The 21,582-nt window shown below is 39.5% G+C and overlaps 1 protein-coding gene across 1 annotated transcript; it reads left to right on the top strand.

Annotated features, from left to right (window-relative positions):
• Positions 1-3,488: 3,488 nt before the first annotated feature.
• Positions 3,489-20,970, top strand: LOC137602505 (neuronal acetylcholine receptor subunit alpha-3-like). The gene is made up of 7 exons (XM_068325305.1): positions 3,489-3,679; positions 16,272-16,411; positions 16,508-16,552; positions 16,635-16,744; positions 16,939-17,146; positions 17,399-18,412; positions 19,835-20,970. Exons 1-7 carry the CDS (start codon positions 3,622-3,624, stop codon positions 19,958-19,960), a joined length of 1,701 nt encoding a protein of 566 aa, XP_068181406.1. The 5' UTR covers positions 3,489-3,621; the 3' UTR covers positions 19,961-20,970.
• Positions 20,971-21,582: the final 612 nt, after the last annotated feature.

Raw genomic sequence — 21,582 nt, 5'->3', positions numbered from 1 at the left:
TTGAGTATCTTTAATAAAACTACTTTCTGCATACTCTTGCCCCCAAAAAGTATAAAAAATGAATAAATATAGGTAGTCTTTCTATCCTCTGAAGAGGGAAACCTCAGATAGTTCAGAAGTTGTGATGAATGCAAGGGTGATGTTGGTAAGGAAAAGACCCTGTTCGCAATTAAAATTCATAGTGATAATGAAGGACGCCGGGATTCTTCGGGCAGGCAAGAATCAAGGCAAGAATGCAGATTAAGTGTCTTCATAGATTTGTATATATCTAAGTACAAGGTCTCACAAAAAGGTGGAATATGACGGTCAAAAGTGGTCGATATTTACTGCATACAGAGATATTTATGCAGGTGGGGGTGCAGCTACATATAACATAATTCTCAGGTTAGACAGTTTGGATAAGCTTGAATGACATTTGTGGGCAGACTGGAGCCAGCCGACAAAGGCCTACACACTCCAAGTCCCACCTGAGAAATGTGTGCTACGTTTTTCAATTAAAAAAACATTTTTTTTAAAGACTGTCATTAAAAGTTTATGAGGAACAAAACAGAGACTGTTACGTTGATTTGACATGATATGACAAACTGTACAAATGAGGAGGCAAAGCAGTTCTGTTCAGATTACTGATCACTGATTAGATTTGCTGAAACATCAGATCACGGTTCGTTCAAAGGCAAACGCGCCATTAGTGTAAGTGATGAGACGAGACAAAGACGAAAGCTATCAAATCTCATAATTTGGTAAAGGACAGATAACGATCTCTTCTCAAATGACCACCATCAAAGAAGAGATGCCAATAACGGGAATATAGGTGATCCTAGAGACGGTGAAGTGTGAAAAACAGAAAACAGAAATAAACTGAGACAGAGAAATAGTCCAGAGTGTTGTTGTGGGTAAACAGGACAGTCCTGCTGCCACAGACTCGGCTGCAAACACGCTTGCCCTTTTCTTTATTCCTTACCATCCCTGCCAGGCCCTTGGGGTCCTCATGCTTTATCTGGGCTGTCTGAACAGATGCCTGCTGTTATTTAATGGTGTGTCTTACTGTGTGATTGCACAGTAGTGCAATGAGAGAGGCATGTAACATAAAAGAAGTGTTTCATGCAGTAAGAGTGTTTCCACTGTATGCTCTCCCTGCTGGTGGGATGCCAGCTCAGCTGGAGATGGTTTGTCTGAAACATCAGCCGCTGTAGGGCAACAGACTCCTCCTGTGAACCTAACTAATTTCCTCATTGCTGTGGAAGCTGTGGAAACTCCCTTTAAGGACACATTTTAAGGAAAATTGTTCTTCTTCCTTCCCCAGACATTTCATCTGTATGGATCTTGCTAAATAGCCCAACATACGCTGCGAAGCTGTACCTTAGTTTTTTCTTTTATGCTCTGGACCAAAGCTGCTGACCTGGATAAACATGGGATTATCGTTTTTAATATCATCAGACTCTCCTCAATCCTCAATTACTCAAATAAATACGGGAGTAAAACATATTAGAGACATCAGCTTTTTATCTTGATGAGATTTTTTAAAATCCAAATGAAGATGTTAAAGGTGCAGCGGAGAATCGGAATATAGTTGAGGGACCTTTAACCTCTAAGACAAGTGCAATGTGGTTTGTGTGGAAGAGGCTGTAAGTGGTCATCAAGAAGAAGTCCCAGATGTTTTTTCAGAACAGATTTATTCCTATGACACTGAAACAGTTTTTAGACTAACATTGTACTCTATACTTTTAAAAATAGATTTAGATTCAGTAATTACAGAAAGAAACACAAATGACAAAGGTCACGTGTTGGCCTTCTAGCGTTAAAGCACAAAGCTGAGGTAAAAATATCTCCAAATCTTTGTTATTTTGGTTTTAAAAGTCCAGAGGGCTTGTTTAAATGTCTGTCACTGTTTCTCAGGCAGTTTCTCTCCTCTGTCTTCAGGACTGGATTCACCTTTATTAAAGTTGATCAGAAAGAGCACTGTGCAACAGGAAAACTGGCAGAAAAGGTTTGTTAAAACGTGAAAATGACTTCATCAGTATTTTAAAATAAACAAAATGACAGATAGGTGAAAAAAAAAAATTAAACAAAAAGCATTGTCTGTTTCTTCCCTGTCCTGGCTGATGGGTAGAGGCTCCTCTTTAACCTTTCTCTGCCACTTGCTGAATTAAAAAAATAATTTCTGGAAATAGATTCCCTGTCACATCAAAGAAATGAACTCTTCTCTTCTCTTCTCTTCTCTTCTCTTCTCTTCTCTTCTCTTCTCTTCTCTTCTCTTCTCTTCTCTTCTCTTCTCTTCTCTTCTCTTCTCTTCTCTGACACTCATTCATGATCTCATGTCAATTCTTGAGCTTTTCAACATTTCACGCTCAGCTAATCTGATCTGTCTCTCTGTATTAGCCGCCCACATCCATTTAGTTTCACCCATCACACCTTCTCTGCATCATAATTCTCTCCCACAAAATCTCTTGATACCCTTTGATATTTTCCTCCTTTTCACTCTTATTTATATATACCTGTCTAATTTTCTACTTCATCTTCTTAAGTCTTTGTGTGTGCTGTGATTTTCCATACAGGTATAAATGTACTGTAAATATATATCATACTATAAATTCCAGGGAAAAAGCAATGTTCTAGTTGTTTGCAGGTATGCTGATTAAGAGGAGCAAATATGTGGCAGGTAAGTAAAGACATCTTATACTGAATGCTAAAAGATGATGGAGGTGAATGTGTTCCATACATACATACGGGCACTCTCATGAAATATTAAGAAACAAATCAACAAAACATATTTCTGCTCATCGTGCTAAAGTGTGTGTGGCCAAATGAAATGTCTGACTGAGTTTTACAAAATATACATGTACGGAATCTGAATATCATACGGTGATGCTGCAGTCACATTGTCATTCCGTGTTAAGCTCCACAAAAAAGCAGCAAAGCTTTCCAACAGATTAAACAGCTTGTTTTTATAGGTGCCCCAGCATTGTTACACATACAAGATGAGCTAGGAGAATAACAGTTATCTCCACAGTTGATGTATATAATGTAACAGAGACAAAGAAAAAGAGAGAAAAAGAGTTGCATCTTTAGATGAAATACAAATTATGCGTTATCATTTTTTTCTTTTACATTTTTCTAATAAGCACGCAGACATACATTCATATAGATAGATAGATAGATAGATAGATAGATAGATAGATAGATAGATAGATAGATAGATAGATAGATAGATAGATAGATAGATAGATAGATAGATAGATAGATAGATAGATAGATAGATAGATAGATAGATAGATAGATAGATAGATAGATAGATAGATAGTTAGTACTGGTGGTCTCAGAATCGTATTTAAACTCTTTCATTATTCAGGGTTTATTACCTGTGAGTCACTGTGAGTCAGGTCGCAAGGTTTGGCCCCTGGGTGAGTGGGTGGGGGGTACAGGAATAGGAAGAGGGAAGGCGGGACGTGAAGAAGTTGCTCTTGTCGGCAGCGCGCAGGAGTCCGACGTCTCCACGCAGGAGCGCAAAGGAAATTCTTTCCCTTAATTTCAGGTCCTACTTCGATAGTCGGTTACCGACAAGATACCAGTCATCAGCATAACCTTTATTCGCATAGAGCATCTTCAAGCGCCGATGTATCGATGAATTTCTCCGGGAAACTGACAAACGTCCTCCTGCTGGGGCTCCTCGCTGCGCAAGGTAAGAACCGCGGCGGACAGCGCGCCGCGGATCGGATCCCCAAAAAGTATTCTTATAGTCGTTACTTCTCAACTCTTGTAAGGGCTTTGTTAAATTTCTTATAACAATAAAACAACAACAACAAACAAACAGAAGTTGCATCCCGCTCCTCTGGAGGAGAGATCAGCGCAAACAACATCATAACCCCTCAGAAAAAGCATCCCTGAAAATCTATAGTGAACATAGACATAAACTTCACTTGACAGCTGTTTTAACCAGGATTAATGATAAAGGTTTATATGACACTTGTTAAGTTTTCATTCAGCAGCTGGTAGCTTTTATACTCATGGACTTATTGAATTACTGTGTCAATAAAAGTGCACAGCGCAGACAATGAAGGTGTGAATGTAACAGCGAAGAAAATTCTTCCGCTTTTAATGCTGTGCGTCTTTTATTTATTTATTTCTTAATTTGCTTGTTGTTGTTGTATGTTGTATATATATATATATAATTATCCCTTGCCATTCTGTCTCCGCACTCTCTTTAACATGCATTTGTGACGTAGAAGAGAGGAACCATAATGATGCGCGGATGCATTCAAACGAGACATTTGAACATGCACACATGGTTTAGATTTCCTTTGAGTTGATGATCATGACATGTGGCATCATAGCTTATACCTCAGTCCCTGAGGCTACTGTGAAGCAGCCAGCCATACACAAAACAAGCCAACACATGGATGACATAGGTTTGTCAATGGTGTGGAGGGCTGTGGGCTCCCTCCACCCACAGATGTTGGAGGTCAGGGTGGGGTATGCACTGTGGAGCTGTAGGGAATCTTGCTCAAGGGCATTTCTGCAGGTAGTGTTTATGGATCCTGATGCTAAAACCATAAATGTGAATATAAGTTATCAGGAAAAGTCAAATTTGTTTCGGGGTTGTTGATTTCTTCTGTTATTCTGTTGCCTGTACAGTATTTTGTTTTGGTCTGTGTTATCCAGTCATATCTTTTGTGTCTGAAATCACCTCCACATGTTTTCTGTATCTTCCTCTGGATGTAGTTCACAGAACTAACATGCCTCCTGTGTGCTTTAGAGCAACACATTGAGGCAAGGACCTTGAGTGGAGTGCAGGGGGACCACAATAGAAAAGCAAATATAGATTAAAGAATAGATACATGAAAGAACAGATACATCAAAACCTCACTTACAAGTAACTGAATGGTTATTTTAGACCAGAATTCATCATCTTCTTTGGATTGATAAGAGACTGCAAGGATGCGGGCTCCTTGGGAAAGTGTCTCTATCTGTGGGATGCCAAAAATATTACGTATTCATGTGGAGCACAATATAAAACTGTGGTATGTTTTTGTCAATGTCTTACTGCTATTTGTTATTATGCTGTTAACTGGGAGGATGTACTGTAACATCTATTGCTGCAGTGTTTCTTTTGCTGGTTGAGATTCTGTAGAACAAACAGTAATTTGTCCTCCATCAAGGTCTCCTTCCCTTAAATTTCTACTTTTTTTGCACCAAATAACATCTTTTTTATTTTGACGAGATGTCGTTTACTCTTTTTTTGTTTTTTGTTTTAGATTTGCATGCCTGACAATCATGTGAAGACTCAGTGTTCAATATAGTACATATTAAATATGTTCAGTATATAATCAAGTATTCATTATAGAATGCATGGTTGTATAACATAGCCACATATTCCTGCGATCAATCAATCAACTTTTATTTATATAGCGCTTAATCACATCTGAAGACATTTCAAAGCGCTTTACAGATAGGATGCCAACAATGCCCTCCAGAGAAAGCATAAGTGACGGTGGTGGGGAAAAACTCCCTCATTTAGGAAGAAATTCCGGGCAGGACCCGGCTCTGGAGGGCGGTCATCCGCCTTGACCTGTTGGTTGGGAAAGAGAAATACATTGGGGAAAGAGATGCAATTCAAAAACAACAAAAGCAAATAAATCATCAAGCCACAAATAAACTTTTTATGGAGGACTTTAGAGAATGAAATTAGGAGTGTCACAAACGTGGAAAAAGTTGTTTCACAGTTTGTTAGTTTTGCAGTATATGATTGTGTGTGTTAGTGTGTGTGTATGTGTGTGTGTGTGTGCAAAAGGGCTCTTACTTTAAACCAGCAGAGTGGTTTGAGCAGAACTGTTCTAAACATGGGTTCAACCACTACCATGTTGCTTACATTCTATTTGTTTATATATTTATTTGTTACACTTTAACAGTGCAGCAGTGAGCCTTTCCCAGATGTGATGTCTAGATTTCCCCAGTGGGAGCAGCACTCTGTGTCTTTTTGCTGCCACGCTGCAGTCATGTTAAAAGCAGTGGCCTCACATATTCAACCCAAAACTGAGCTGAGGGGAAGGGATACATCTGGTTGTGACAACAACTTTTGCATTATTAATAACCAAATGATTTGTTTTTGGCCCGAATAAAATAAGCTTCAGTCATGCAAAGCAAAAATAAATAAATAAATAAATAAATATATTCAAACTGGCCTATATATATATATGTATGTATATATATATATATATATATATATATGTATATATATATATATATATATATATACACACACACACACACACACACATATACACGTATGATATATATACGTATATTTATATATAAACATTGGAATTAACTAAACAATGTCAACGAAAATGGTTTTGTTAAACATTTACCAATAAAGTATATTACAGTTATCTGTAACCATCCCATCCTATCCCTTTTTATATTTGGCAAAATATTCGCAGCAAACATTTTCTGTTAATTTCCATTGGTAAGTTTCTGTAGTTTTGTCTTACAGTACAAAAATTGCAGTAAATCAACTGTAATGTTTCTATTAACAGGCATTTGCTGTTAATTATATTGTTGATAAGAACATAGTAACAAGTTGTACTTTAATGTACAGATATATAATTTTATAATTACTGTTTATCAGTAATGAACTGAAAAAACAGTGACGCTTTACTTTACTGTGACTCCGCTGCCAGTAAATGATGGTACATGCAGGGCTCGCTTACAGTTAATGCTAATAAACTGCTCCGTAGTGCACTGGCGTCGTGCCCGGAGTTTGCCCCACCTCACACCCTAAGATAGCTGGGTAGGCTCCAGCTCCCCATGACCCGCCAATAAAGCGGTTCGGAAGATGAATGAATGAATGAATGAATAAACAGAGGGAATACAAATTTCAAATGACCTTGAAATGTTTTGCAAAGTCTTAAGCATGTACATGCTTTTTATTATCTTTGTATTATCTTCCTAATATCAGTGTATGATGTGAGGACATAAAAACTTTTCAAGTGAAAATATGATTTAAAAAAAATCGAGTTTTATCAGCGGGGACTTTGGTTTGTTGCTACACGTTCACGTTTAAATGAAATCCAAAATTTTCATTGAAGCTGATCTAAAAATGGCTTTTAATTCAAACACTTTAAATATATGACACATTTCACTGTTTCCAGTGTGAGAAGTGTGGAATGGACTCTCTCACTCCATCAGCTAGAGAGATTTGCCACAGCTGACTGCTTTGTCATTTTGCCCTTCAACTGGATAAATGAATAGTAACAAGAAAATGAAGCCGTGAAGGGATGAGCGGTTCAATCCTCTCACTGCTTTGCACAAGTAAGAAGAAATCTACTCCCTTCACTAGTTAGAGGTGGATAGCTTTGCTATTTTTGGGGGGAGAACTCCATCACCTCCCTTATCACCCCCCCCCCCTTCTCCTCCTTCCCTCAGTCCCTTATTGCCTGTGTGGGCTTTTGTAGGATTCTGTACAAAGTCTGTGTATGCAGATAAGTGTCTGAAAAACACACACATACACACATTCTCAGCAGGGGTCTGATTAGTGCACTACAGAATATATCGTATCCTGCCATCCAGGATGAGGTGATTTGTCCACAACAGAAGAAATGCCGATCCTGTAGTTCAAGAAATTGAGATTTTTTTTCCAAAAGTCTCTTTTTCTTAACTTCTGTGCTCCTCAGAGGTTGAAACTCCAAAACAGCTCTGTGGTTACTCTCCCAGAAGCAATGCAGCTGCGGTGTGTGTGTGTGTGTGTGTGTGTGTGTGTGTGTGTGTTTCCCTGTGTGCTCCTACAGGACTGTACCGTGGCTTCAGGATCGCTAACAAGATTGTCATGTGATTATAGGAACCGTATCCCAAAGTCCTTCCCTTGCGCGCACACACACACACACACACACACACACACACACACACACACACACACACACACACACACACACACACACACACACACACACACACACACACACACACACACACACACACACACACACACACACACACACACACACAGTAACTACCAGAGGCTGTGGCAGAGGCCTTATTACCCACCGGGATTGGCTTTACCCATCATGCTCCCCTCTAACCACCACCACCACACACACATTCACTCTCCCTTTCACACATAAGCAGAAATCCTCCTCCAGACAGCCCTGCTGCCTGATTCCTCTGGGACATCCTGCTGTTTAGTGCTGCCAATGGACTGAGTCATGCTTTAGAATGGACGGAAAGAGGGTGAAGAACATGCAGCTAGAGATGAGGCTGGGCGAGACAACAAATACCTCAAATGTAGGACAGGCCAGTTTGAACATTTTGCCTCTGGTCTTCTTTTCCGGTACCTCCTCCTTTCACATCTATATTGTCGACTTCCTGTCCTCAGGGTTATCTTTGATTTAGGGTTTTTTTTTAACCCACCTGTTTCCCCCTGTGTCCTAAACAACATGCTGCGGTAAAATTAATAACACATTTGAAGTATTTCAGAAAGCTGAGATGACATGGTGTTATTTGTTTGAATACTTACTTTCTCCGACTTGTTATCACGGAAATTATTTCTTCAAAACACCTCCCTAATGTTTGGAAGAAGAAACGTGTGTTTAGAGTCTCAGTGTCCAGCCTGTAAACAGACAGGAGTTAAGCCGCCCAATGGATTCATACCAGAGCAGCCATCAGTTTCACTGGGCCTGGTGGCCAATCTCTCGATGCGAGCTCAGCACCAGCTTTACCAGCAGATCGTGAAACTTTCAGCCATTATGATCTGCCTCACTGTCACTCTGCTTTCCAAAGCTTCTTGATACTATTACAATACTGGACGCTGATTCAAATGAATGCATAGCGAGAGGGACACTTTTTTCATTCTGTTACTCCAGTAATACATGTGACGAACCGTTCACTAGTGTCTTTGTTGTGTTGTTGGGTGATTGAGTCAAAAAATAAAACCTTAATTGGAAGGTGACCCTGCAGTGTTTCCTGTACACTGGTGCTGCACTGCCTTCTTTAAACTCTCCTCACGTGAGCTTGGGTTCAGAAAATGGATTTTCCTGAAATTCCTAGGGCGTTAGATTGCCAGGGAGGTCATTTCAAGTCCAGGCTTGCTCTTCACTCATCAAACACCTGATCCATGCCACTATTTGCAGTCAATTTCGTCTTAATTGTACTTTTTGCTGTCATATTCCAGGTTCTAGCAAACTTCTCAGCCATGAGTAATTTCTGTTATTGAGGAGATTTCAAAGTTACAAATTTTTAGCTGCCTCATTGTTACTTGTAGGAACAACACCAGTTATCAATGCATTGGATCTACTGAATCCATTAGCTTCCAGTTCTCTGGTATTGAGGATGTAGGTGAAGGTTTCACTGCCCTGATTCCCTCAAGCATCTGCTCACCTCGGAAAGGTACATTCTATTTCTACCACATTCCTCGTGAATGAAAATAAAGCTTTCCACAGCTTGATGGGAGATATATATTAAGTTCAGGCATGAATTTGTGATTAAACTTCATTTCAAATAAGATATCAATAATAATTTACATCTGAAAGAAAGACGGGAAAAGAGGAACAGCTAAATTCTAAATTCTATGGAGATCGACCTGGGAGGTGGCGCCTCATGCACCAACTTTCTGACCCATGCATTCTTAATGTTAGTCATGTCTTTAATTACATTAGATATTAAATTACATTGGAATTTACATGTGCAAACACACAAAATGCATTATAGCCTGTCTTTACAACTTACTACTAATTGGTGGGACAACTCTGGTATCTTCAATAAACTCATCCCTGAAAACAGTTAATATCAAACATTACGTCAGAATTCAGTTCTTAAGAAACTTGGCTCAATGTCACACTGCCATGCTCATGGAGACACCTGATAATGACCATTGTTTTAGGAAAAGAGTCCTGTTTTCTTGATTTTAAGAATCGGAGGAAAGAAATCTTCAGTCACCTCTTTACTGTCAGTGAGAGACACAGCAACATCACAGTGCAACTGAGAGAAGATGTATGGCAGTTTCTTGTATTTCCAGATGGCTCCTGAGATACTAAGCGACTGTAGATTCATGCATTTTTGTTGTTGCTTAGTTGAGAGCTGTGTGGGATTACACGCTGTCAGGATGCTGTGATGCATCCCAAATGCTGTTAGTTGCACCATAAAATAAAATCCGCAGGTTTTTCATCTGAAACGTTCATCCCACACCTGTCAAGTAGAATATTTCTGGCTTATGTGTTTATATGAAACATTTAATGAAATAGCCTGATTACATACTGTATATTGGTGCAGAACTAGAATAGATTTATATATGATGCTGTCTTTTCCAGTATTTCTAACTCATGTGGTACATCTGGTGTGAAAACTCCCACTTCATCATCTCAAATGGAGGCAAGGAGCGTTTCATGCATTGTTGAAAAAATTCCAATGCTCCTGAGAGTGAGTCACATCGATGTCCATAAATAGGAACAGTATATAGGTGAGGTCTCTTACATGAAGACACATAGAGGTTAAAGCTTGCACCATATGTTCAATAGGATGGTCGCAGCACATGCAGAAATTGCTGTGCATTTTCTGGTGCACCATTCAACATGTCAGGGTGAGGCCATTCAAAACTCTGGAGACCAAAATCACACGATGCAGCCTTCTCTGTCATTTTTGTCCTTATCTCTTCTTTAAGCTCTCTCTCTCTCTCTCTCTCTCTCTCTCTCTCTCTCTCTCTCTCTCTCGCTCTCTCTCTCTGTCTCTCTCTCTGTCTCCCTTTATATTACCTTTTTATGCGCTTACACACACTGCCAGCAATGTATTGTTGGAGGAAAATTAGCTTCTCCAATGTCCACCATTCACTCCCAGGCTCATCCTGTTAAGCACATGCCTGATCAAAGAGCTTCCCACTGGCCATGGGTGTTTTTGCAGCTTTACGCTCCTGTAGCCACGAGTGATGGAGACAGAGTCACTGCTTGGCTACTAATTCTTATTTGAAGCTGCTGTTTAGGGGTGAAATATGCGATTGCTGAACTGTATCCACAATATCTTTCAACTTTGTTATTGGATTGCAAAGATGCAAAAATGGTGCGTGTTTGACAAAATCAGACATGACCAGATTATTTTTTGTGATTTTTCAGAGTTGAAGACTGTTTTGCCCACAATTATGAACTACTTCCAATATTTTGAAATTAAAACTGCACATTTGCTTAACTAAGACATGGATCCTTCACGATCCTTTAAATTTCGTTCAATCACTGTCTGTTTGTCTCATATCATACATGCACTTTGTGCCACATTAATCAAATCCTTAAGAAACAAGTGAGTAAGAGTAATGTGATGTTCATATGAGCTGAAAAAGTAAAGGTTCTAATTAACATCCTTTCAAATAAAGCTACTTAAGAGCTTCACTCACAGAGATGTGAAGGGAATTAGAGGAGCCACTGTGCCACAGAAACAAAAACAATATTGGCTTATTCTTTTCCCACAATTCACAAATGGTCCAATTAATTGAGTGATTATAATTGCCCTGGATCCCCCTCACCCAATTAGAGGCTTAAATATGGTTATGAAAGTGCAGTGACTCAAGGAGCAGCGTCCAGTTTTCAAGGCAGGTACCAAGAAGTGAAATTACAGAAGTGTCTCTGGAGAGAAGCTGTTTCATTAAGCTTTAAGGCTCAGGGTGTCTGTACCAGTGACCTCAGAAAACTTCTGGAGCTTTTAAGTCACTAATGCAACTTCCTAGCCAGAGATTACTGGAAATAGAGCTGCCAGGTTTATATTTATTTAGTAGTTAGTCAGTTAAATAACAGTCATTTCATTTAAGTTGACCAACAATGAATGAAATCAGAAGTTTGAGGGAATTAAAGATAGAAAGATATCCCAACAGATTTAGGAGAAGTAGTGATAAAGATTTAAACTTCATTGTATGTGTCACATATGACAATAACTTAACTAACGCTGCTGCAGCACTCAGTTCATGTCTGTATTTAGACTTTGATGTGGAATCTATATCATGTTGGAGATCTATCGTTTCATGTGGGTGTTGGTGTTTGGTCATTGTTCTATGTGCACCAGATGTTGTGATTATATAATGTTGAGAGTGTTTTGGAGTTTTTGGCCCAGTGAGCTGAATATAGCCATGAGCTGTGTTTGTCCCTTGTGAGAGGAAATTAAAATTGTTTTTGAAACCTTTAAAATATAAAATCACTTAAAACTTGTGTTCACTGTGCTTTTGAACTATCATTGCTAGACTCAAGTGTATTTAGGGCTTAGATGGCAAATAAACAGCTGGTAAACTTTAATTACATCTTTATTTTACTGGCCCGGACAAGATGTTGTCAAGATGAACAGAACCAGACAGGCTTTAATCTGACGTCTGCAAGATATTTATCTATATCTACTCCCACTGGAAATAAATAGACATAGTGCTTTATGACTTTATTGTGTAGACAGTGAGCATGAGATATTTGTTTCAGTGTATAGACCTTTAAAAATAGAAGAAACTGTCTGTACTGCAGGTCCACCCTTATAACAGTATGTGTTGCATTTACTTTTGGTGTAAAAATGTATGTATATTAATAGTAAGGTGGGGTACATATCAGCACAGACCCCCCTCCCCCCATGTAATTACACTTGTATAAGCAAGAGTCTCATGGTATTTGTACCCTTGTAATATTACCTACTAATATCACTGCTTGGTCATGAAAATGTAGTCATATAACTTGGAATCACTTTCATTTCTTTATTGATTTGGCATTCATAAAAAAGTATTTACTTTAAGAGCAGCAGTTTTCCTTGGTAGCTCCTAAACTTGGATTTCCTCCATGACACACACACATTCCCTACCCTTCTACCTGGTTTGATGGTAGTTCATGTCATGTTCAAATAGGTAGCGGGTCACAGGTCTACTCGAGCCTATCCAAGCTTGCTAAGGGCAAGAGGCAGGGTAGCCTCCGGATGTGTCGCCAGCGCATCGCGGAAGCCCAGTCATGCAATATTTTTTGAAATAGTAAAACTAAGTTGAATAGCCTGATTCACTGCAAATATTGATATCTTCTTTACCACATACCCCATTCATGTAAAGGTATTTCCAAAACCTGTCAGGTAGTAGAGGCATAGTACACACTAATGATTACAGAATCCAAATCTCATATCTGCCCCTTTCTCCAGAACCCCTCCAATATGGTATGGTTTCTTACCTGTTGTGGACCCAGCCTCATTTTTCATTGAGGTGTGTCAAGCAGTCTGTGTGTAATCCTACTAAAAGTTGGATGGACCAATGGACCAGAGACCATGCTAATATTATGTCCTACAGTAATGATTCATATTACAGCTTTTGTCGCTTAGACTTAACTTGTTCAGTAATTTGCAATAAACCATTGCGGTTTGTATTTCTAATTCATATTTTAATTCCTAGGCAAATGTAATCTGTACATATACTCAAATAAATTATGCAATATGTTTTTGGGAAATTTCCCCATTGTGGGACTAATAAAGGAATATGTTGTATCTTAACTTATGTTGGTTGGTACTGTACTCCCCTTTGTACAAATGTCAGTATTAAAACACAATAAGATCTGATATCTGATATCTTTTGGGACGGTGAACAATAAGGTATGGTGTTTTAAACCAGTTGTAGAAGCTTCTGTTTGTATGACATTTGGATATATAGAAATGTTGGAATAAAGAAAGTGTCCCATGATGACTATGACTATGTTTTATTAATTTGTTGTCCAGGAAACAAATCCTTTCTGTGTGTGCATGGTTTGCATCCTCCTTGCCCTTTTAGTAAAGCACATTCTCCTTATCCTCTAAAAGGGTCCACGTGGCTTGTTAAGTGCAAGTTTGATGGTTTGGGATTGTGATGAATAATGCATGCAGGAGGAGAAGTCAGCTCTCCTTTTAAAATATATATACATTGTTATTTGCATCAATGTTTATGCCTGAACAAAATAATGAATCTATTCAAAATCCAAAGACATATAGTAGAGATTCTACCACTGCTGTCACTTGAAATTAAGCGTGACAGAGAAAGAAGCTTGTTCTGTGGAATTATAACCAACAATGTTATGGATCATCATGAAGAAACAGCTGGATAAAGAGGCTGTGATAAATATACGTAAAATGCTAAGGGAGGACAGTTTTTGTGCATTTCACGTTATTTGGTGGTAATGTTCAGAGGATGTGCTGGTGGTGTGAGTGTGTGCTGTCCCAAGTGAGGCAAGATTTTCTGCTTGGACAGGCATGGGTCTCTGTGCCATATGAGGCACCAGTGTTACTAGTGGCAGTATTCCACAATATGACCTTCAGTTCAGCCTTAGAATGTCTATAGATACAGTATACACACACACAAACACAAGAACACACACCGTCATTGTATCCTTAATGTTGACGTCCAGCATTTGAAATGCTTTTGTCCATCCACTGCAGAGACAGACTGACTCGACAGTTCAGGGTCATTCCAGAATGAAACGTAATGGCTGTTTTCCCACTCACTCTCACTGAAAGCTTTTGTTACATCCGGCGAAGCGGTGATGTATTGTAATTGTCAGTGTTTGTGTGTTTGTCCGTCCATCCGTCTGTCTGTCCGTCTGTTCATCCATCAAATATCTTCACAACCGTTGCAGATGGAAAGATGAAAGAATAAGCACATTACTTGGGTGGCAAAGGGGATGAAAGGGAGATGATGACCTTGAGAAAACTAGGTCAAGGTCAAAGTTCAACTTTTGTACTCATCGCGGATTTTTGGAAGGCAGTCACGTGATACCATACACGCATTCTATTGGCTGACGGCATCCGGAAGTGCGCCACGTCCTTTGAGTCTCGGACTCACATAAGACACAAAAGTGCTTTAAACACTCGATAAGAGTGTTGGAAAAGGTAATACAGATAGAAGGTGGTTTAATATCAGTATGGGGAGGTTTCACAAACATTTCTTCTTCTTCGTCTTTTCCTTTCAATTTTTTCCCTTCAGCAAATCAATTGCCTCCATCTTACCCTGTCTTCTGCATCCTCTTCTCTCACACCAACTACCTTCATGTCCTCCTTCACTACATCCATAAACCTCCTCTTTGGTCTTCCTCTAGATCTTCTGCCTGGCAGTTCAAAACTCACCATCCTTCTACCAATATAGTCACCATTTCATAAACGTTTAAATTACCGGAAATAAATAGATAACTAGTTTGTTGCTCTATTGCAGAATTTGTTAATCACGTGTGGTTCCTTGAACACATTAACCGTCAGGAACAACGAGGCACTGTATACCTTTTTAGGTACACGTCTCTGAAACCTGATGAGATATACAGTAATCACAAAACAAAAAGTAACATTTTCAGGAAGCCAGAGGCACAAAAATGTGTAGGTCAGGGTAAAATGTTGGATTCAGGGGTGTCACAGGATGTTGCAGTGTCTGACTGTCTCGTTTTCTTTTAGGATGCTCAGTGCAAATCCAGTAGAGGTGAATGGAGTTTAGTTTCGGGTGACCAAATTGAACAAACAAATATCACAAAGATGATTATTGAAGTGTGAGTTCTGTCATTCTTTTTTTTTTCATCTGTAAAAAATTCCTGAAGCTGTAGTTTGTCAATTTTGGACTAATTTCAATCAGATTTTTAATAATGAGGGAAAGAAAGGGCATTTCTGTCATGCATTGATGCCTGAAGCGTGAATCATGTTTCACTGCCTTTTGAATATAAATACTGTCATGTATTGGTGTTTTAATATTTTAGCATATTGTAACTATAGAAACAAAGCAGTCTTTTATGTTGTGAACTGAGGTTTGATTTATTTCAGTCAGTTAAAGCATAGGAGATGCATAGAGAAACAGAACACATTTTCCTGCTCGCTTTTCATGGTTGGACAAAGAATTTTTAAGCTCTGAATCCATAGTAACAGACAGACAAAAGGAAAAAATAAAGAGCTGCAAATTATGCCTCCTTCTGCCGCTGTTTAAAAGGTTACTCTAATTGGTGAGAAATTAAATTGAATAAAGGCCTCTTTTTTATTGTGGTTTTTCTTAGCACCTACAGCACTATGAGGTTTTCAAATGGATTTTTATTGTATCTTTAGGAGCAGAGCACTCCCCGGGTTCCAAGATCTCCTAATTTACATATGCACATTTTAGTCATATTATCACTGTCTTCATTTAGAAATTTTTGGTTTGATTGAAGTGACTTTCCTCTCTAGGACAATGACATCCCAGATACTCTAAATTACACTCCAGAAAAGTCACGAAAACCTCCTAAATTAAAGTCACCTCTGCATCTAACCTGTGTAAGTGTTATTAAGAATTTTTCTTCTCTTCTTGTTTTTTTTAGGCTGTTTTTCATCCAAGGGGGAGGACAGATTATTTCGACGGTTGTTCAGGAGATACAACCAGTTCATCCGACCAGTCGAGAATGTATCTGATCCAGTTACGGTGGAATTTGAGGTTTCCATATCTCAACTGGTCAAAGTGGTAAGAACTGAGCTGCGCCTAACCAAAGTGTATTCACCATCCATTGCATTGTTCCTTTTCTGTTCTTGACCAATTTGCAACCTTTTGTCCTGACAGGATGAAGTGAATCAGATTATGGAAACCAATCTGTGGCTGAGACACGTGAGCAACATTTATCCTTTAAATGATGTCATTAGTGACACCATATTATTTGTACCCATTGTCTCTTGTTGTGGTCTAATAGGTGTGGAATGATTACAAACTGAGATGGGCCCCGATTGAGTACGATGGGATCGAGTTCATACGAGTTCCATCCAATAAAATTTGGAGGCCAGACATTGTTTTGTACAACAAGTAAGTTTTAGTGCGCAAACGCTTCATAGTTTAGTTTCCCATACAAACTGAATTATATTTACGTCTCTGGTTCTCTGTCTGAAATATCTACTAATGTGATTAAATGCTCTACAAATAAAAGTTAATTCAGTGGTTGATCGATTGATATATTGATAAATTGATTGATTGATTGATTTGCAAATGCCATCCCATAGTGCTGTTGGCGACTTCCTTGTTGAAGACAAGACCAAAGCATTGCTGAAGTTTGATGGAACTATAACCTGGGTCCCTCCAGCTATTTTCAAATCGTCCTGCCCCATGGACATCACCTACTTCCCCTTCGACTACCAGAACTGTTCCATGAAGTTTGGATCTTGGACTTATGACAAAGCCAAGATCGACCTGGTGCTCATTGGCTCTAAGGTCAGAGGGAGTCACAGACATAATGGCTATCTTGGAGATGTGCAGTTTTATTCTTTGTGTTATCGTTTCAACAGTATTAATTACAATTTTGAGATTATAATTGATAGAAAATATAGGAGAAAAGTTTCAGTACGTAGCCACAAATGCTACTTTTATGTGATTGTGCAGAATCTTGTGTTTTAGCAAGCTGCTGGTTTTACTCTCAAAAACATTACTTACAAATAAGAGGCAATTAAAACACTTTTTTCTCAGGTGAACCTCAAGGACTTCTGGGAAAGTGGAGAGTGGGAGATCATTGATGCACCAGGTTACAAGCATGACATCAAGTATAACTGCTGCGAGGAGATCTACCCGGATATCACCTACTCCTTCTACATCCGTCGCCTGCCTCTCTTCTACACCATCAATCTCATCATCCCTTGCCTCCTCATCTCCTTCCTCACAGTGCTGGTCTTTTACCTCCCATCTGACTGTGGTGAAAAAGTCACTTTGTGTATCTCTGTCCTCCTCTCCCTGACTGTGTTCCTCCTGGTCATCACTGAGACCATCCCCTCGACATCTCTCGTCATACCTCTGATTGGCGAGTACCTCCTCTTCACCATGATTTTTGTCACCCTCAGCATCGTCATCACCGTCTTTGTGCTGAATGTTCACTACCGCACCCCAATGACTCACACTATGCCAGAGTGGGTGAGGGCTGTGTTCCTTGGGGTGCTACCCAAGGTGATGCTCATGAGGAGACCTATTGACCAGGGCTGCTCCACCCCTGCCAATACTGCAGGAGGGCTTGCTGTAGGAGGAGGGAGCAGTGGAGGAAACAAGAAGAGAAAGAATAGCATCGGAGGTGGAAGCAGCTCAGGGAGTGTGAGCATTGGAGGCATAACTGGAGGTGTAGCGTGTCCACCGCTGGATGGAGGTGCAGGAGTAGGAGGGGCTGCCTCCGCTGGTGGCTCCATGAACTGTGTGGACTATGGCTCCATGACCCGTGACATCAAAAGAGATATGAACAGAAGGTTTCCCTACAGGGGCAAGGAGGTGCCAACCCCTGTCCCTCCCACAATGGTTCCGCCTCCTCCTCCATCCCAAGCCTCACAGACCCAGGGACCCCAGGAGTCAGAACTGCCCAAGCCACCGAGGCCCCTGAATGCCCCTTCACCCGTCAGTGCAGTTGTAGCCTTCTCCGTGGTGTCACCAGAGATCAAGCAGGCCATAGAGAGCGTGAAGTACATCGCCGAGAACATGAGGACTCGCAACAAAGCCAAAGAGGTAAAAAGACAAGCTGGAGTTAACCAATAAAAAGATCTATTACTGATTAGTACGGGCAATTTACCCATCTATAATGGGGCTCAAGCAAAAAAGAAAAACTTTTTATTCTTATATTTGGTTTCTTATTTGTAAATATGTTCTGATTTGTAGTGACGTAGATAAAAAAAGTATAAGGAAATAATTATTAGATTATTGTTGTGGTGTCCTCAATTTAATTTGAGTTACAGTGTCTGTGTGCAGTGAGTCAACTCTGAATAATGAAAAACACTTGATTTACACGGGGATATTTTTATAAAACAACTACAATGATTCCTTGTGTAAGGAGATGATGCTTTATACTGATTTTTTTGCAACTTTGGACGATATTACCCGTCCGCAGACAAAAAGGGAATTGCATTCAAAGCCATAGGACTTCCGCTGGACAAGTAGTATCCTTTTTTTTTTAAACTGAATTGCTAGCCTTGAATTAGACCTTGTAAGTGCAAGATCTTTGTCCCCTTCACAGATTAAAATCTAAAGCTAGCACTTTCCATAAGAATTTAAAGAAGAAATGGCCGCATTGAGATGGTGAGAATCTGGATCCAGTTATGATAAAAGCATGGCCTGGTTATTGTAGGTGTGAGTGAGCAATTGTTTTTCTTCATGATATTGGCAAAATGTTTACACATCACCATGTTATAATCAACTCATCTTTTGAGCTTTCTGGAAACAAACAAACAAACAAACAAACAAACAGGCAAACAGAAAACGGAGGGCAATAACTTCTTCCACCTCTCGCTGGTGGGGGTGATAATCAAACACTAGCAAAGCTATAGTGAACGTGTGTTATCACTGTGGTGCCTTAATTCCCACCTTGCTTAGTAAGTGGTGTGGAAGTCATTTACATAGGGCTATAAAGGGAGTGTAAAGCTGCTTGTTTGTTGCTGATGGGGGGGTTTGCACATGCCGCCTGCTCACTCTGACCGCTCCTGATATGTTTGTTGCTTCTTCTTTTTGTCGAGCAAAGCTGGGATCTTGAATTGATGTATGTAGAATAGCTATACTGCCTTCTCTATAGGCACACAGTGGTAAATGGTCATGATCGTATTGACCACACCTGACTGATTCATACTATATACACACATACTGTACAAACTACTCTTATATTGCTCAGATGCAGCGTCGTGTATTGTCATCCTCTCTTACAAAGGAACACATAAAATCTAAAAACAGCCCCCGTTTGTATAAACCATATAGCTCTGGTGTTGACCCAGTGACAATGAGTGAATGTGACAGTTTGTGCCATGGCTAAAAATTTCACAATTACTATTTGGCAAAGGTCAGTAGGGGTATTTTAGGGCTGGAAGAAAGCACAGTGTTGCTGTAATGACTGTGTCTTGTCTATTTTGTATCTTAAAATGTATTCCATTTGCTTTTCCTCAGATAGAGGACGACTGGAAGTATGTGGCGATGGTCATCGACAGGATCTTCCTGTGGGTTTTTGTGATGGTGTGTGTGCTGGGAACACTGGGACTCTTCCTTCAGCCGCTCATCAGCTTCTTAAAATGAAATGCTTCTTTATCTTGTGTCTCTTTTTGTCCTCTTCTTCTCGCTTTCTGATTGAATTATGTTGAGAACTATCCCTCCTGCAGCTCTTCCATGTCAAATCATGGCCCTCTTCTGTTTTTTTTCCCCCCTGTTTGTCTCCTCTTTCTGTCCTCTGCTCTTCATTCCACCATCAGCCATCACCTCTAGCTCTCAGCTGTGTCTTTCCTCACATGACTTACCCTGATTTCCCCGTTCCTCCACTGCCTTCCCCTGTCAATGCACACGCAATCCCATCTCCTCCTCCCCATTACTGCTTTTCCCCCCAACATGATTAGGACATCTGCTCTCTTTCACTCACTTTTCCTCCCCTCCTGTGGCCTGTTTTGACCTGACACTGCAGACTGCACAGTTCATCTCTTCACGGTTGTGTTTCGCTCCATTGGACTCTTTTTTTCTCTGTTTCCAATGTGTTTGTGTTCCTGGAAATGTTCCTCATAATGTTAAATATTGTCATGTAATCACTGAATTAAATGTTATTATTTTGATTACTTTAGATGAAACTTTGATGGCACAAATCTTTGAGAAAGTGATTTTTCAATATTATCAAGTTCAATAGAGATGATAAATGAATGAAATAGGGTGCATTATGCTCATTTATAATTCTTAAGGTAAAGACTTGAGTACGTTCTTACAGATGATAATGATAAATATGATGTTGTGAAGTCAGTCTTTCAATGGCTGCCACTTCTTCAGGATGCTTTTATTTTGACAGTCTTGTATTTTCTGCACATTCATTTGTAAAATACAAGTGAGTTTTTGCATGGCATCAGAAATGGACAAAGTGGCTGGATGCACATGAGTTATTTCCATGTCTTTGCACAGAGCGTCATTATGCATTGCATGTGAAATACAACTTCACTGCAAATTTACAATTTATAGAAAAATCTTGAACTGCACAATGTAGATTAAAACTGTAAAAAGACTCTAAAAGGCCAAACAATGTCAAATAATTTCTAATAATAAAGATGATTCTGAAAATACCACAAAACCAAAAGACCTGTCAGTTCGTCCTTTATCTGTTTCTGTCATTATGTTTCGTTACAATCTGATTTTTGAATGTAAGATATGTGATAGGAAGAAAAGGATTTGTTAAAAATAGCACTACTGCAACTAATGGTGATAATGTGACTGGAATAATTTTTGAGGTGCATCTCTGCAGTCTTTGCTGCAGTGTCTGGTAATAACAAGATTTCTCACTATCAGGTCGATGTGGGTTTGTTGCTGAGTTTAGAACTAATGACCACTGAAAAAAGAAAGAAATTCATCACACAGGGAGGGACGTTAGAGTAAACAAGGAGAGGTGATAGGGGAGTTAGACAACAGGAAAAGAATTGCCAGAGCTGTTTATTCATTTTATTTGAGTCTTCATGTGAGTCAGGCCTTATGACTCGACAGCATCCAAAATTTGCAAATGTATGAGGAAAAACTGCACGTTACGGTTCACGTCTCATAAGTACATACTGACAATGGTAAATTTCAATTCCTGACAAAACCTACAGCACCCATGCGTAACTTTAGGTAAAGTATCTGGTCATATTGATATTTCTTATTCATTCCAATAGTTACAGATTAAGACCAGAACA

Source organism: Antennarius striatus, chromosome 10, assembly GCF_040054535.1.
Source record: "Antennarius striatus isolate MH-2024 chromosome 10, ASM4005453v1, whole genome shotgun sequence".
Classification (NCBI taxonomy): domain Eukaryota; kingdom Metazoa; phylum Chordata; class Actinopteri; order Lophiiformes; family Antennariidae; genus Antennarius; species Antennarius striatus.
This window is presented reverse-complemented; position numbering and strand designations above follow the sequence as displayed.

Excerpts from the sequence above, each read along its gene's own strand:
- LOC137602505 (XM_068325305.1), top strand. The coding sequence starts at position 3,622 with ATGAATTTCTCCGGGAAACTGACAAACGTCCTCCTGCTGGGGCTCCTC. Across the intron at positions 16,412-16,507 it reads TATCTCAACTGGTCAAAGTG|GATGAAGTGAATCAGATTAT; the intron begins GTAAGAACTGAG and ends TTGTCCTGACAG. Across the intron at positions 18,413-19,834 it reads CTCGCAACAAAGCCAAAGAG|ATAGAGGACGACTGGAAGTA; the intron begins GTAAAAAGACAA and ends GCTTTTCCTCAG.